This window comes from Heterodontus francisci, chromosome 35 (assembly GCF_036365525.1).
Source record: "Heterodontus francisci isolate sHetFra1 chromosome 35, sHetFra1.hap1, whole genome shotgun sequence".
Taxonomy (NCBI): domain Eukaryota; kingdom Metazoa; phylum Chordata; class Chondrichthyes; order Heterodontiformes; family Heterodontidae; genus Heterodontus; species Heterodontus francisci.
This window is the reverse complement of record NC_090405.1, coordinates 32122430-32139699: the sequence shown is the minus strand read 5'-3', so window position 1 is coordinate 32139699 and position 17270 is coordinate 32122430. Positions and strand designations below refer to the sequence as shown.

Genomic DNA, 17270 nt, shown 5'->3' with positions numbered 1-17270 from the left:
TTGCTTTTAGGCCACCATTGAAGGAAATTAAACATCAAGACTGAAAAACCAGCACCAAAAGATCGCAGAATGCAGAGTAGGCAGAGAGAGGAGTCAGCTAATCGTTCCCACACACCATGGCACTACTCATTCCGCACAAAGGTGAGCCTACAAGTGTTTAGATAGCGCACACAGCACATTGTGGGTGCGAGTGAGGCCAGAGTGTGTATTAGTTCCAGTACCTTTCCTTCTGCTGCCTCTAAAGATCTCAAGGTTTGGTCCATTATTCTAACCTCCTCTTCCACTCGACGAGCTCGACTAACAGATCACGAGAAATGCACATGGCCACAACATAGTGTGCAATGAAAGCATGCAGTGAAGAAGAGATAACACATTAAAAAACCCAAATGAGATACAGCCAAGACATTTCATATCTGGATGAGTTTCATTAGTGCCTTAATTCTTTGAGTACAGGGTTCAGATCAGACAGCAGAATGAGATTCCACTCTCTAATAATTGATCAGTCACATCCAACAAGTTCAAGTCAGACATATAAAAAGAATTCTTTTTCTTTTGGAAAACAAGCTGTGATTTGCAGGCGTCATACTCAAAGACTTAATTTTCCAAGTTGCTTTGCATTTCATGTTTACAAGCAGGTTTTAATGGTTGGCTTTTAAAGCACTTTTAGCTTCACAGACAAAGCACAGCAGCGATAACTTAATACGTACGATTCGGAGAGTTCCGCTCGCTCTTCAGTCCTCTCCAGGTCACTCTCAATGATGACCAGTTTACGCGCAACCTGAAGACAGACAACACAATCGTGATCCAAAGGCTTCAGACACCCTTAGCCAGGTCTCACGTGGCGCTACAGGATGGGTTCCCCCTCCTTGGTGACCGGATGTGTGAGCTTGAGCAAACAAAAGCTTGCAATCCCCAAATTCAGGCACAATCGGCTCACAATTGTCCTAAGAATCACAGGAAGCCGCCCTTCAGCCCATCTTGCCCATGCTGGCTCGCCCCAAAAATCCTATCCAAATAGTTCTGCTCGCCAGTTTCTTTTCGCCCTAGCCCCTGCAAATCCGTTCCCTCTCAATACCATTTAGAACGTCATTATCGAATCTGCTTCCGCCGCCCTTCCAGATGACAACAGCCCGCTGCGTAAAAAAATAAATAAAATCGCCTCTCCCACCTGGTTCTTTCAAGTAATGATCGCGAAAAGCAATCACTGTCCTATTTTGCGATGGAGTACGAACTGCGCCCTCACTTAAAATCTACCAGATACGCAAGATACAGCATATTAAGCGAGCACAATGGCTCCACAAACACCCAAAAAGGTGAGAAGGAGCAGTGGGTCAGCCACTGGCTTTTCACCCCCTGGGACCAGGGTTAGTATCCTGTCCAGATTATTAAGGGGCAAGTCCCTCCTGCCTGTTGGCTATTGAGGGTCATTAAAAAGGAGGTGGGGTTTGAGCAGTGAATGCTTTGTGACTACGAACCCACAGCTCAAAGCTAAACTCCCCCCAAAACTCACCACAATTTGGCAATCTCGCAAAACCCAAGTGCTTGCGGTGCTCACTGGCACTACAAGGATTAAGGAATTGGATAGGAAATACTTTCTCTGTACCTACCCTCTGGTGGGAGAGTCCAGAACAAGGCAGCGTCATCTTAAAAACGAGAGCTGGGCCACCTAAGAACAAAATGGCTAAGCATTTCACAAAGGCTGTGGTTGCTGGGGGTCAGTTGAAAACTCCAAGACCGAGATCAATAGATCTTTATAAGGTAAGGCTATCAAGGGATATGGACCAAAGTTGGCAAATGGAGGCGAGGTACACAGATCAGCCGTGACGCAACTGAACAGAACAGTCTTGAGGGGCTGAATGGCCTACACCCATTCCCGCTCAATGTAATAATGCAACATTTTAGACAGCTGTATATAGAATTGGAAAGCACTGCCATCTCAAGGGCAGTTCGGGATAGGTCATAAATGCTGGCCTTGCACATCCCATGAATTAACGAAAACAGGACAAGTTCCCAACTTCCTTAATTTTATCAGGATTATGCAGCTTTGGGCCTGGCTTCATCTTCCACACAGGTTTTGTGCCGCAAAAAAATGACGAACCTCTTCATATTTGCGGTCAGCCTCCTCTGCAATGTGCTTCGCCTCTTTAAGCTGGATCTCCTGCATTTCCATCTTCTCCTCGTCCTTCTGCGCCCTGTTCTCAATGACCTTCATGCCTCTGGAAGAAAGGAAAGCAAAGAACATGGAGATGAGGATGCAACCACAAAATTCCCATTTTACTGAGGTGGAGTCATTGGCAGATCGCGATCCCCGCCCTGCCCCCCAGTCATTTTGCCAATGCAGCTTTGGAAGACAGGCTCCATTTCACTCCAGGGAACTCTCGTCACCTGCCCTCGGCCTTTCGGTTTTGTCTACATGTCCTGTGTGGTCCCTGGCTTGGCCTTTGGACCAGGTGTGTCAGCATGCTCCACCTTGGTGCCCAGCTAATCAAACCTAGACCCTGCCACTGTTGTTGTCGATGGCATCAAATTTCATATTCTTGCCCCTCCCCCAATGACAATCCATTAAGGGGATAACAGTAGTACTTGCTATTCACACTAGTTCCTCCTTTACGACAAAAAAGGTCAAATTTAAAAGCTGGAGACGGCTTTGATAAAAGGCCTCAGTAATGCCAATTCTAGGGGACATTTTCTTCCCCCTTCACAAGATGTGTTGGTGCCAGAATGGCCATTCTTGGATTTAAGCCTGGATAATGAGACGATGGAAAACATCCCAGCCGAGCCATGTCCTGTTGTCACTGTGTCCACTCGGCTTCCAACGGGGGCCCACCCTGACACCCCCTCCCAGCCTCACTAGCACGCTGGGAGGGTTGGGGAGCAAGGAAGGTTTGGGGGGGGGGGGGGGGGGAAAAAAAGAGAAAAGGGGTGTCACAGAAGCCAGCCATAATTCTCCAACAACTGGCCCAACACACCACTACAACATACAGGGAGACAGCTCCCTCCACCACTGTGCCCCCAACAGCCTTCTGTTGGGTTATACTAACAGAAATGGACCAACTTCCTGGCCACCAGCTGCGTGGGAAGGCAGACACGTGCAAGGTTTGCCCTCTCCGTCCCACCTCAGGACACTCAGCAGAATACCAATGTCCACCACCCGCGGAATGCCAGTACCCAGCTGAGTGAAGAATTCCAATTCCAGGGCGAGGCGATTTGAAGCTTTTAATACCCGCTCGCAAAGAACAGACTTGAAACCCTGGATTACTTGGTAAAACAGCAGAACGTGGTTAACAAGTATTAACACCAACAACTTGCCTGGTGGCAACCTTTAATATTGCTCCTGTGCAACACGCTGGGATATCTGACCCTGCTAACGGTATTATAAATACAGGTCGTGGTGGTTGAATCTCAATAAAACCAATTCATTTTCATTCTCAAGTTTTAAAAAACCTTATCCTGGTCATTATACGTTCAATATTAAAATATCGAGGGAGACACAGACTGGTACAACGTTTTAATAACCTGTAACAGCGAGAGATCAATTCTTACTAGCGAAGGGGTCAGGGGCTTTAATCGGCAGCTCCTCACCTTTCACTCTCATCTGCAGCCTTCTCTGCCTCCTCCAGTTTTTGCAGGGCAGTAGCCAAACGCTCCTGAGCCCTATCCAACTCCTCCTCAACCAGCTGGATACGTCTGTTCAGCGAGGCAACATCTGCTTCAGCCTGGGGCAGGAAAACAGAAGCTCAAAATCCCGGGGCAAACACACGGTAACAAAATGAGAGTCGGCCTCGACAAGCAAAGCTGACAGACACGGTACACCTTAACTGACTGTTGCGTCATTCCTTCCCTTCTAATTTGTTTTTACCGGGATCTTCCCATGCATTTAACTCAGAATGGGACAAGAGGAGATCATACTTGGCCCAGCCCACAGTAACTCTGCATTTCAAGGTGAGAAACAGTTTCCTTTTCCTTTCAAGTTATCTGCGGTTATTAAACTGGAGAAATTGTCCTACAAACCGTATTTGAATTGTAACTTATTTATCATGGAAACACTTCTCCAGCAAGTGAACTATTTGGAAGCATGCAACACGAGAAAAGGAGCTTCCAAATACAGTTCCTCAGATATATTTAGAGCTGACTGAACTCGGCAACTTTTCGAATATTCGCGTCTAGTTAGACATACTAAAAAGGTCACTTAGATAAGGTCACACCTTCCCATTGCATTTCGTCTGCAGTTTTACCCAAGATGAAATCCAGGTCAGAAAAAGCAATAGCACATGAGTCTCTGCAGAGGAAGCAGCTTTCAATCATGAACTCACAAAATTCCCAAGCTAGTTTGCATCTTGTACACAGAACTTACAATACAGAAACAGTGGATTGGCTAACCAACAGAAAACAGAGTCGGGATAAATGGGTCTTTTTCTGGTTGGCGAGATGTAACTAGTGGGGTGGGGGTGGGCACAGGGTTCGGTCCTCAGGCCCCAACTATTTACAATCTATATTAATGACTTGGATGCAGGGATAGAAGGTACGATAGCCAAATTTGCAGATGACACTATAATAGGTGGGATAGTAAGTTGCAATAAAGAAATCAGAAATCTACAAATGGATATGGGTAGGTTAGGTGAATGGGCCAAACTTTGGCAGATGGAGTTTAATGTGGATAAGTGTGAGGTTATCCATTTTGGTTGGAAGAATAGAAAGGCCAATTATCTAAATGGAGAGAAACTTCAGAGTGCTTCGGTGCAGAGTGATCTGGGTGTCCTTGTGCATGAATCGCAGAAAACTACTATGCAGGTACAGCAGGTAATAAGGAAGGCAAATGGAATTTTGGCATTTATTGCTAAAGGAATAGAATATAAAAGTAGGGAAATGTTGCTGCAACTGTGCAAGGCATTAGTGAGACCACATCTGGAGCATTGCATACAGATTTGGTCCCTTTACTTGAGGAGGGATATAGTTGCATTGGAGGCAGTGCAGAGGAGGTTCACTAGATTGATTCCAGAGATGAGGGGTTTGTCTTATGAAGAGAGATTGAGCAGTTTAGGCCTTTACTCTTTAGAGTTTAGAAGAATGAGAGGAGATCTGACTGAGATATACAAGATGATTAAGGGGATTGACAAAGTAGATGTAGAGAAGATGTTTCCTCTTGTGGGGCAATCTAGAACAAGAGGTCATTGTTTTAAATCTGCTACCCCTTATCCTAAAACCGAGATGAGGAAAAATTACTTCTCTCAAAGGGTTGAGAGTCTGTGGAATTCACTACCCCAGAGTGCGGTGGATGCCAGGACATTGAGTAAATTTGAGGAGCTAGACAGATTTTTAATTAGTAAAGGTTTGAAGGGTTATGGAGAACGGGCAGGAAAGGAGTGGAGGCCGAGATGAGATCAGCCATGATCATATTGAATGGTGGAGCAGGCTCGAGGGGCTGAATTGCCTACTCCTGCTCCTAGTTCTTATGTTCTAAACAGGCCATTCGGCCCCACAGATCCATGCTGGTGTTTAAGCTCCACATGAATCTATTCCCACCCTAATTCATCTAAACCCATCAGCATATCCTTTCTACCTCCTATGTTTAGTCAGCTTCCCCTGAAATGCATGAGCTATTCACCTCAACCACTCCCTGTGGTAGCAAGTTCCACATTCTCAACACTCTGGATGAAGACGTTTCTCTTGAATATCTTACTGAATTTATTGGCGACAATCTTTTATTTACAGCCTCTTGTTCTGGACTCCCAAAACTTTAACAGCCTGCAGAATAAACTATTGCAATTAGATCCCTTCAATTGTATAAGTGGAGACAAACACTTTCTGTCCATGGACCCCAGAAATCTCAGTCCTCAAGCACACAGGCAGTGATCTGTCTGAGTGGCTCCTGCACTCCAGACAGAACCTGGCTGATTCTTGGTGCATTTGGTCAATCCCCCTCTTCCAGATTTCTCCCCCCACTATCCCTGGAGATATATTTACCCACCCCCAGCTCCCAGGCCAACAGTGTTGGATTTGCGCAGGAGGAAAGCTCCTATATGAGCACAACGTCTAAACAGACTGAACTTTCTCCACTACAAACCCTAATGCTACAACTGCACCTTCAAACATAGCAGGGTGGAGGGGAAGGGAAGGCTCATTGCAAACTAGCAAGCAGGTGTAACGATGGAGCGTGGGACACACACACACCAGCTTGTGCCCCATCACCGACTCTCCCCCATTTAATCTCCTTCCTGGGGTTGCCACCCCTGTCCAATGGTCCTGGACTCCCCAGGAATTAAGATTAATCTCCTGGATACTGCTGGAAGGAAGCTAGCAGAAAAATCATTGGGGCATGGAGCAAAATACTCAGAAAATGTTGAAAAACATGGATTCTGGAGAGTCTGCTCACTTCCCAACTAGTGCGGGAAGGCAGGGATGGTTGTGTTGGGCGTGACAGTCGGATGCAGCACACGATCATAGTGGCAATACTATTCCTTCCACAGCCCATGGACATCGTGCATTCATCTTGCACCTTTAATGTAGTAAAACATCCCAAGGTGCTTCACAACAGCTCAATGAGACAACATTTTTTTTGACACTGAGCCACATAAGGAGACATGAGGTCAAAAGCTTGGCCAAAGAGGTAGGTTTTAAGGAGTGTTTTCCAGAGCTTGGGACCTAGGCAGCTGAAGGCACGGTCACCAATGGTGGAGCGATTAAAAACGAGGATACTTAAGAGGTCAGAATTCGAGGGGCGCAGATATCTGAAGAGGTGTGGGAGGTGACAGAGATAGGGAGGGGCAAAACGGGGAGGGATTTGAACGCAAGGATGAGACTTGTACTAGAAGTCGTGCCAACGAGGCACTTGAACCATAAGAAAGCAACAGTATTCATTAGCCACATCAACACTTCTCAGGTGACTGACTGGAGACATCTCCCGTATGCATTTACCTGTCTCTACCTTTGGGGGCCAGTGGTTTAGCAGGCTCAACCAGCTGGTGTACTGCATCAGGAACATGGGAATACATCCCAGCACTCCCCGACATTAATTCAGCACAGGGTAACATTTCACAACAAAGTGGCATCACCTGCCTCACTTCATACCGTCTCACCACGATTCTGGGCCAGCCCTCATTTGGGAAGACTGACTGATGGGAAGAATTGATTTAATATATTTGACAGTCCCCAATCCTCCAATATCAAATATTACAACACCAAAGGTGGCCATTCGGCCCATTGTGTTTGTATTGTCTCTTCGAAAGCACTCTCCAGTTAGTCCCACTCCCCGGTTCTTTCCCCAAAACGCTGCAAATTTTGCTTTCAAGTATTTATCCAACTCTCTTTTGAAAGCTACTTCTGAATCTGCTTCTATCACCCCCCCAGGCAGTGCATTCCAAATCACAATAACTGTTGAAAAAAATTCTCAACTCCCAAATTCATTTGACAGTCATCTTAAATCTGCATCCTCCGGGCACTCAACATCCTGCCAGTACTAACAGTTTCTCATCTACGCTGTCAAAACACTTCAGTTTTTAAACACCTCTTAAATCTCTCCATAACCTTCTCTGCTCCAACGTGAACAATCCTAGCTTCTCCAGTCTCTCCACATTACTGAAGTCGCTCAACCCTGGTACCATTCTAGTAAATCTGGTCCATGCCCTCTCCAAGGCCTTCCTTCAGTGCAGTGCCCAGTATTGGACATAATACTCCAGCTGAGGCCTAACTAAGCAATTTCAAAAGGTTTTATAACTTTTATAAATTTCATAACTTCCTTGTTTGTGTGTTCAATGCCCCTATTTATATAAAAAAAAAGGACCAGGATCCCATACGCTTTTTCTTAACAGAAAAAAAAAAGCACGCTCACCTTGCTCAGCCACCTTCAAAGATTTGTGTACACCCCTCTCCCTCGAACCCAGTCACATTACAAAACAGCACTGAAATGATAAAGCTGATCAAACCGTCAAACATAAACCAAAATTAATTTGGCAAGCTACAGAATTTTCTTTTTTAAAAAGGAGGAACATAAAGAGGCATTACATCACAAGGAGGCCAATGGGCCCATGCCGGATTAATGATTAGTGAACTCAAGAAACTATCACCCGAGTCGCATTTCGAGGCTATTTTATGCAATAGCTTTATCGCACACAGGTGAATCACACAGGCTTCAACTCGAGTTTTTTTTTCTACAGCAGGACACACCTCATTGTCCTTTGATCCTCAAAAGTTTAAGATTGCGAGGGGTTAAAGGTCAGCGCCGCTTCTGACAGCATTTATGACCCTGAAAGTGAAGAGCCGACCAACACCCCCTGTGTGTCAATAAAGAATTGGGTGTCCATATATGGTCACCAGTTCATCATCGCAAGAAAACTGAATGGGAACCAAGACTTGGAGCCAGTTACCTTTAAAGATTCTCTCTTAAAAAAAAAGTATAAAGCTGTTTCACAAAAGATTACACCAATAAGTCACAAATCTCTGACAGCAGAAATTAAAAGAAATGGCTTAGTTAACTAATAACAAATGACAGCAGGTTCTGAAAAAAGCAGCTCATTTCAAAACAGCAAACTATGAATCTATCTTTTCAATCTGATTGGCCTGCTCTCCTCCAGCATTCAGCTTCCTCTCCCCCCCCCCCCCACCTTTTTACTTTCTTTTCATCATTAGAATGGACCTCGGTTTGTAAAGGGGGGGTGGGGGGTGGGGAGCATTCCACTCGCTTGTGACGCCCCAGATAATCTTTTTGTTCGGTTGGTCAGGAGTCTTTTAAACAAACAGCTCTGGATTGAGATTAAGCCCTGCGGCTGCCTCGCCTTTGTTCTGCCCACCAGCGAAACCAGTTTCAATACAAACCACCCCCCACCACCCCCCACCCAAATGCCGGACATTGCAAACCACATAAAAGCAAAAAGCATGCAGACTGCTTCGAACCCATTTCAATCAGAAGTTTCGCACACATCTCTCCAGATTCACCTCACTTTGGATCCAAGCCCAGAATCAAGACCTGCTGAAGGTACAATTAAAACCTTTGGATGAACTCATTACAACGACTAAACTATCTAATGCAGTCTTCAAAACTCAGCGCGAGTCCCCCCCCCACCAAAAAAAAAACTAGAATACAAGGCACAATAAACATTTAGTTGAGAGGGGAGAAAAACCCTTCAATTATCAATCTATAACTAGGAGAAATGTCTCAAAGCTGCTTTGCATTTCCAGACTGGCTTTAACCACGTTTACGGAATAAACATCCTCAGATTTGTTCGTTAATGTTAAATGATCTCTACTCCACCCCACCCCAAAGCAGAAATCCCTAGTATTTAAAACCAGGTAGGTTAGGTCTTGGGAAATAGGCCAGCTTATTTCCTGGACTGTCGTTGGATTTGCTTGCAATTCCCCCACTCGCCCAGGGTTACAATGTTGCCGCCGCCGCCGCCTGCTCCCAGTCTTCAAGGTTACAGGCTCTCTCACTTGCTCTCGGCACTGTCGCTCTGCATCCACTTCTCTCTGCAACCTTTCCGCTTTCTCCTCCGCCACATCTGCCTGGTCCTGTAAGCTTTTAATCTTCCTCCTGACTGCATCCACCGACATTGCGCTGGCCATCCTAATCTCTCCTTTCCCCTTTTCACTTCGCCTTCCCCCCCAACTTTTTTTTTTCCAAAAAAATGTATTAAGTACGACCTCCACGAGAATGGGGAGGAGGAAAAAAAAATCTCCACTCTCCCGGCTTCGAATGCACTTAGCACCGGAAGTAACCCAGTTTTTAACCCTCTCCCTCCCACAAGGAAAATTAAACACGCACGCAGGGAAATATTCAAATTCTTGCAAAGCAAATAAGCCTCTGCAGTTCAAATTAAACCTTTTCTGGACTGCTGCATTTGAAAATATATGTTTTTTTGGACGGTTGCAATTTTTTGGATTGCAGGCGCCACACCTTGAAATTAACATTCTGGCAGATTTCACATTCCAAGGTGTTTGAACGCGCCACCTACAGGATTAGAGAATGGGATCTGATCAAATGCAGACACCAAATCACACTGGAATAAACTTGGGGAGCGGTCTTTAACTGTTAACTGTGCTGTTCGCCGGAGAACAGGATGCTGCAAATATTATGATACACAGCTTAAAGCGGGTGCTGCATTCAGAACACTCTCCAATCATCAACGACTTTAATAAATGAAAAAGCAAAGGGCTTCCAATTTATATAGCCACCATCCTCAGCACGTCCCAAGGCGCTTTACAACCACTTACTGAAGTGTAGTCACTGTTGTTAATGTAAGAAACACGGCAGTAAATCTGCACACAGCAGAACTGACATAATAACCAGAAAATCTGTTCTTTTTTTTCAGCGGGTGCTTGTGGGATAAATATTAGCCTTATCTTACAATTTTTTATTTATTTAGAAATGCAGCACTGAAACAGGCCCTTCGGCCCACCGAGTCTGTGCTGACCAACAACCACCCATTTATACTAACCCTTCAGTAATCCCATATTCCCTTCCACCTATCTACACTAGGGGCAATTTATAATGGCCAATTTACCTATCACCTGCAAGTCTTTGGCAGTGGGAGGAAACCAGAGCACCCGGCGAAAACACACATGGTCACAGGGAGAGCTTGCAAACTCCACACAGGTAGAGCCAGAATTGAACCCGGGTCCCTGGAGCTGTGGTGCTAACCACTGTGCCACCCAATCTCATCCCTTCTAGGTCAGTTTGGAGCTAATACTGATGCATCAAGTCAGACTGGGTCCCTGGGATAGCATGTGATGAGTGGAGGTATGGGTCCCCTGTGATTTGCCCCTTATTTATAAACATAATGTCATAAACAATTTAAGAAAGGCAGTGTGCCAGTGAAGAAGTTGTTCTCTCACATCTGGGCCTTGAGTTTGGATCCAGCCTGGGCTGGATAAGATGAATGTTTCCTCTCTCCCTGGATTGTAAGGAAACATGCACAGTGTTTGAACAAGCTCCACCCAATCCATTCACTGTTCATCTTGGCTGAAGTGGTCAGCATTTCTGCACAAGTTGACACCGCGTTGGACTCCAGCTCAACTGGGCTGCTCTGGGACATACATGCAGGACTGTGCGACTGTCAGCGCAGTCTTCAACACCAAATTTGGATCAACACTTCCAGTGTGGTACTGAAAGAGTGCTGCACTGTCGGAGGTGCCGTCTTTTTATGAGACGTTAAAATCAGTCTGCCCTCAGGTGAAAGATCCCACAGTGTTATTTGGAAGCAATGCTGGGGTATAATCCCCGGTGCCCAGGCCAATATTTATTCCTCATGAATTCACTGTAGAGTGTCGACATACAACTGGTCTAAGTGTCCCTGAACATGGGAAAAAGAAAGTGGGAAGGGGTCGGGGGAGGGAAATCAGCCAGGACTGTCACTCCAAATTACTCCCCAGTTCACCCATCCCACTCAGCCCTTTCGGCATTGATAGCTGTGGTTAAGACTAGAATCAGCTGTGACACTTTCCGAGCACTGTTCAATAGTTCCCGATACTAGCTGCCCAAGAAACAATGACCATTTGGATCAGACACCATTGGTTGATGCCCAGTTATTGCTCAAAACCTTCATCACGAGAGGTAAGAACAGGAGGCAACAGCTCTCACTGTCTGGGAACATCAGGGGTCAGACTGTGCTCTCTCTGTCTGGGAACATCAGGGGCCAGACTGTGCTCTCTCTGTCTGGGAACATCAGGGGCCAGACTGTGCTCTCTCTGTCTGGGAACACCAGGGGTCAGACTGTGCTCTCTCTGTCCCCAAAATTCCAGGGGTCAGACTGTGCTCCCCCTGTCTGGGAACACCAGGGGTCAGACTATGACCTCTCTGTCCCCAAACTCCAGGGGTCAGACTGTGCTCTCTCTGTCAGGGAACACCAGGGGTCAGACTGTGCTCTCTCTGTCCCCAAACTCCAGGGGTCAGACTGTGCTCCCTCTGTCTGGGAACACCAGGGGTCAGACTATGCCCTCTCTGTCCCCAAACTCCAGGGGTCAGACTGTGCTCCCTCTGTGTGGGAACCCCAGGGGTCAGACTGTGCTCTCTCTGTCCCCAAACTGCAGGGGTTAGACTTTACTCTCTCTGTCTGGGAACACCAGGGGTCACATTATGCTCTCTCTGTCTGGGAACACCAGGGGTCAGACTGTGCTCTCTCTGTCTGGGAAACCCAGGGATCAGACTGTGCTCCCTCTGTCTGGGAACACCAGAGTTCAGACTGTGCGCTCTCTGTCCCCAAACTCCAGGGGTCAGACTGTGCTCCCTCTGTCTGGGAACACCAGAGTTCAGACTGTGCCCTCTCTGTCCCCAAACTCCAGGGGTCAGACTGTGCTCTCTCTGTCTGGGAACACCAGGGGTCAGACTGTGCTCTCTCTGTCTGGGAACACCAGGGGTCACACTGTGCTCTCTCTGTCTGGGAACACCAGGGGTCAGACTGTGCTCCCCCTGTCTGGGAACACCAGGGGTCACACTGTGCTATCTCTGTCTGGGAACACCAGGGGTCAGACTGTGCTCCCTCTGTCTGGGAACACCAGGGGTCACACTGTGCTCTCTCTGTCTGGGAACACCAGGGGTTAGACTGTGCTCTCTCTGTCTGGGAACACCAGGGGTCACACTGTGCTCTCTCTGTCTGGGAACACCAGGGGTCAGACTGTGCTCTTTCTGTCCCCAAACTCCAGGGGTCAGAATGTGCTCCCTCTGCCTGGGAACACCAGGGGTCAGACTGTGCTCTCTCTGTCTGGGAACTCCAGGGGTCAGACTGTGCTCTCTCTGTCTGGGAACACCAGGGGTCAGACTGTGCTCTCTCTGTCTGGGAACACCAGGGGTCAGACTGTGCTCTCTCTGTCTGGGAACTCCAGGAGTCAGACTGTGCTCTCTCTGTCTGGGAACACCAGGGGTCAGACTGTGCTCTCTCTGTCTGGGAACACTAGGGGTCAGACTGTGCTCTCTCTGTCTGGGAACTCCAGGGATCAGACTGTGCTCTCTCTGTCTGGGAACACCAGGGGTCAGACTGTGCTCTCTCTGTCCTTGAATCTCAGGGGTCAGACTGTGCTCTCTCGGTCTGGGAACACCAGGGGTCAGAGTGTGCTCTCTCTGTCCCTAAACTCCAGGAGTCAGACTGTGCTCTCTCATGTCTGGGAACACCAGGTGTCAGACTGTGCTCTCTCTGTCTGGGAACACCAGGGATCAGACTGTGCTCTCTCTGTCCCTAAACTCCAGGAGTCAGACTGTGCTCTCTCTGACTGGGAACACCTGGGGTCAGACTGTGCTCTCTCTGTCTGGGAACTCCAGGAATCAGACTGTGCTCTCTCTGTCTGGGAACCCCAGGGGTCAGACTGTGCTCTCTCTGTCTGGGAACACCAGGGGTCAGACTGTGCTCTCTTTGTCTGGGAACCCCAGGGCTCAGACTGTGCTCTCTCTGTGTGGGAACCCCAGGGGTCAGACTGTGCTCTCTCTGTCTGGGAACACCAGGGGTCACACTGTGCTCTCTCTGTCTGGGAACACCAGGGGTCACACTGTGCTCTCTCTGTCTGGGAACACCAGGGGTCAGACTGTGCTCTTTCTGTCCCCAAACTCCAGGGGTCAGAATGTGCTCCCTCTGCCTGGGAACACCAGGGGTCAGACTGTGCTCTCTCTGTCTGGGAACTCCAGGGGTCAGACTGTGCTCTCTCTGTCTGGGAACACCAGGGGTCAGACTGTGCTCGCTCTGTCTGGGAACACCAGGGGTCAGACTGTGCTCTCTCTGTCTGGGAACTCCAGGTGTCAGACTGTGCTCTCTCTGACTGGGAACACCTGGGGTCAGACTGTGCTCTCTCTGTCTGGGAACTCCAGGAATCAGACTGTGCTCTCTCTGTCTGGGAACCCCAGTGGTCAGACTGTGCTCTCTCTGTCTGGGAACACCAGGGGTCAGACTGTGCTCTCTTTGTCTGGGAACCCCAGGGCTCAGACTGTGCTCTCTCTGTGTGGGAACCCCAGGCGTCAGACTGTGCTCTCTCTGTCTGGGAACACCAGGGGTCACACTGTGCTCTCTCTGTCTGGGAACACCAGGGGTCAGACTGTGCTCTTTCTGTCCCCAAACTCCAGGGGTCAGAATGTGCTCCCTCTGCCTGGGAACACCAGGGGTCAGACTGTGCTCTCTCTGTCTGGGAACTCCAGGGATCAGACTGTGCTCTCTCTGTCCCTAAACTCCAGGAGTCAGACTGTGCTCTCTCTGACTGGGAACACCTGGGGTCAGACTGTGCTCTCTCTGTCTGGGAACTCCAGGAATCAGACTGTGCTCTCTCTGTCTGGGAACCCCAGGGGTCAGACTGTGCTCTCTCTGTCTGGGAACACCAGGGGTCAGACTGTGCTCTCTTTGTCTGGGCACCCCAGGGCTCAGACTGTGCTCTCTCTGTGCGGGAACCCCAGGGGTCAGACTGTGCTCTCTCTGTCTGGGAACACCAGGGGTCAGACTGTGCTCTCTCTGTCTGGGAACACCAGGGCTCAGACTGTGCTCTCTCTGTGTGGGAACTCCAGGGTTCAGACTGTGCTCTCTCTGTGTGGGAACTCTAGGGGTCAGACTGTGCTCTCTCTGTGTGGGAACCCCAGGGTTCAGACTGTGCTCTCTCTGTCTGGGAACACCAGGGGTCAGACTGTGCTCTCTCTGTCCTTGAATCTCAGGGGTCAGACTGTGCTCTCTCTGTCTGGGAACACCAGGGGTCACACTGTGCTCTCTCTGTCTGGGAATACCAGGGGTCAGACTGTGCTCCCTCTGTCTGGGAACACCAGGGGTCACACTGTGCTCTCTCTGTCTGGGAACACCAGGGGTCAGACTGTGCTCTCTCTGTCCTTGAATCTCAGGGGTCAGACTGTGCTCTCTCGGTCTGGGAACACCAGGGATCAGACTGTGCTCTCTCTGTCCCTAAACTCCAGGAGTCAGACTGTGCTCTCTCTGTCTGGAAACACCAGGGGTCAGACTGTGCTCTCTCTGTCCCGAAACTCCAGGAGTCAGACTGTGCTCTCTCATGTCTGGGAACACCAGGTGTCAGACTGTGCTCTCTCTGTCTGGGAACACCAGGGGTCAGACTGTGCTCTCTCTGTCCCTAAACTCCAGGAGTCAGACTGTGCTCTCTCTGACTGGGAACACCTGGGGTCAGACTGTGCTCTCTCTGTCTGGGAACTCCAGGAATCAGACTGTGCTCTCTCTGTCTGGGAACCCCAGGGGTCAGACTGTGCTCTCTCTGTCTGGGAACACCAGGGGTCCGACTGTGCTCTCTTTGTCTGGGAACCCCAGGGCTCAGACTGTGCTCTCTCTGTGTGGGAACCCCAGGGGTCAGACTGTGCTCACTCTGTCTGGGAACACCAGGGGTCAGACTGTGCTCTCTCTGTCTGGGAACACCAGGGCTCAGACTGTGCTCTCTCTGTGTGGGAACTCCAGGGATCAGACTGTGCTCTCTCTGTGTGGGAACTCCAGGGGTCAGACTGTGCTCTCTCTGTGTGGGAACCCCAGGGTTCAGACTGTGCTCTCTCTGTGTGGGAACCCCAGGGCTCAGACTGTGCTCTCTCTGTGTGGGAACCCCAGGGATCAGACTGTGCTCTCTCTGTCCCGAAACTCCAGGGCTCAGACTGTGCTCTCTCTGTGTGGGAACCCCAGGGGTCAGACTGTGCTCTCTCTGTCTGGGAACCCCAGGGGTCAGACTGTGCTCTCTCTGTCTGGGAACACCAGGGCTCAGACTGTGCTCTCTCTGTCTGGGAACCCCAGGGGTCAGACTGTGCTTTCTCTGTCTGGGAACTCCAGGGGTCAGACTGTGCTCTCTCTGTCTGGGAACTCCAGGAATCAGACTGTGCTCTCTCTGTCTGGGAACCCCAGGGGTCAGACTGTGCTCTCTCTGTCTGGGAACACCAGGGGTCAGAATGTGCTCTCTTTGTCTGGGAACCCCAGGGCTCAGACTGTGCTCTCTCTGTGTGGGAACCCCAGGGGTCAGACTGTGCTCTCTCTGTCTGGGAACACCAGGGGTCAGACTGTGCTCTCTCTGTCTGGGAACACCAGGGCTCAGACTGTGCTCTCTCTGTCTGGGAACTCCAGGGATCAGACTGTGCTCTCTCTGTGTGGGAACTCCAGGGATCAGACTGTGCTCTCTCTGTGTGGGAACCCCAGGGTTCAGACTGTGCTCTCTCTGTGTGGGAACCCCAGGGTTCAGACTGTGCTCTCTCTGTGTGGGAACCCCAGGGATCAGACTGTGCTCTCTCTGTCCCCAAACTCCAGGGGTCAGACTGTGCTCTCTCTGTCTGGGAACACCAGGGGTCAGACTGTGCTCTCTCTGTCTGGGAACCCCAGGGGTCAGACTGTGCTCTCTCTGCCTGGGAACACCAGGGGTCAGACTGTGCTCTCTCTGCCTGTGAACACCAGGGGTCAGTGTGCTCTCTGTCCATGAACCTCAGGGATCAGGCTGTGCTCTCTCTGTCTGGGAACACCAGGGGTCAGACTGTGCTCTCTCTGTCCCGAAACTCCAGGGGTCAGACTGTGCTCCCTCTGCCTGGGAACACCAGGGGTCAGACTGTGCTCTCTCTGTCTGGGAACACCAGGGCTCAGACTTTGCTCTCTCTGTCTGGGAACCCCAGGGGTCAGACTGTGCTCTCTCTGCCTGGGAACACCAGGGGTCAGACTGTGCTCTCTCTGTCCCTAAACTCCAGGGGTCAGACTGTGCTCTCTGTCTGGGAACTCCAGGGGTCAGACTGTGCTCTCTCTGTGTGTGAAACCAGGGGTCAGACTGTGCTCTCTCTGTCTGGGAACTCCAGGGTTCAGACTATGCCCTCTCTGTCCCCAAACTCCAGTGGTCAGACTGTGCTCTCTCTGTGTGGGAAACCAGGGGTCAGACTGTGCTCTCTCTGTCCCTAAACTCCAGGGGTCAGACTGTGCTTTCTCTGTCTGGGAACTCCAGGGGTCAGACTGTGCTCTCTCTCTGTGGGAAACCAGGGGTCAAACTGTGCTCTCTCTGTCCCTAAACTCCAGGGGTCAGACTGTGCTTTTTCTGTCTGGGAACTCCAGGTGTCAGACTGTGCACTCTCTGTCTGGGAACACCAGGGGTCAGACTGTGCTCTCTCTGTGTGGGAACTCCAGGGGTCAGACTGTGCTCTCTCTGTCTGGGAACACCAGGGGTCAGACTGTGCTCTCTCTGTGTGGGAACACCAGGGGTCAGATATGCCCTCTCTGTCTGGGAACCCCAGGGGTCAGACTGTGCTCTCTCTGCCTGGGAACACCAGGGGTCAGACTGTGCTCTCTCTGTCTGGGAACACCAGGGGTCAGACTGTGCTCCCTCTGCCTGGGAACACCAGG

At 49.6% G+C, this 17270-nt stretch overlaps 1 protein-coding gene across 2 annotated transcripts in view; it reads right to left on the bottom strand.

The window, feature by feature from the left end:
* Positions 1 to 108: 108 nt before the first annotated feature.
* Positions 109 to 17270, bottom strand: part of tpm1 (tropomyosin 1 (alpha)) — a 29633-nt gene continuing 12471 nt past the window's right edge. The window contains exons 1-5 of one of the 2 annotated variants that reach the window (XM_068015250.1): positions 9427 to 9703; positions 3583 to 3716; positions 2099 to 2216; positions 708 to 778; positions 109 to 297 (exon numbers count right to left, since the gene is read on the bottom strand). In XM_068015250.1, coding sequence (XP_067871351.1) covers positions 123 to 297; positions 708 to 778; positions 2099 to 2216; positions 3583 to 3716; positions 9427 to 9558 — 630 coding nt within the window. In that variant the 5' untranslated portion in view covers positions 9559 to 9703 and the 3' untranslated portion in view covers positions 109 to 122. Of the gene's footprint in view, positions 298 to 707; positions 779 to 2098; positions 2217 to 3582; positions 3717 to 9426; positions 9704 to 17270 lie in introns of those variants that run through there. The other variant, XM_068015249.1, reaches the window with a different exon arrangement.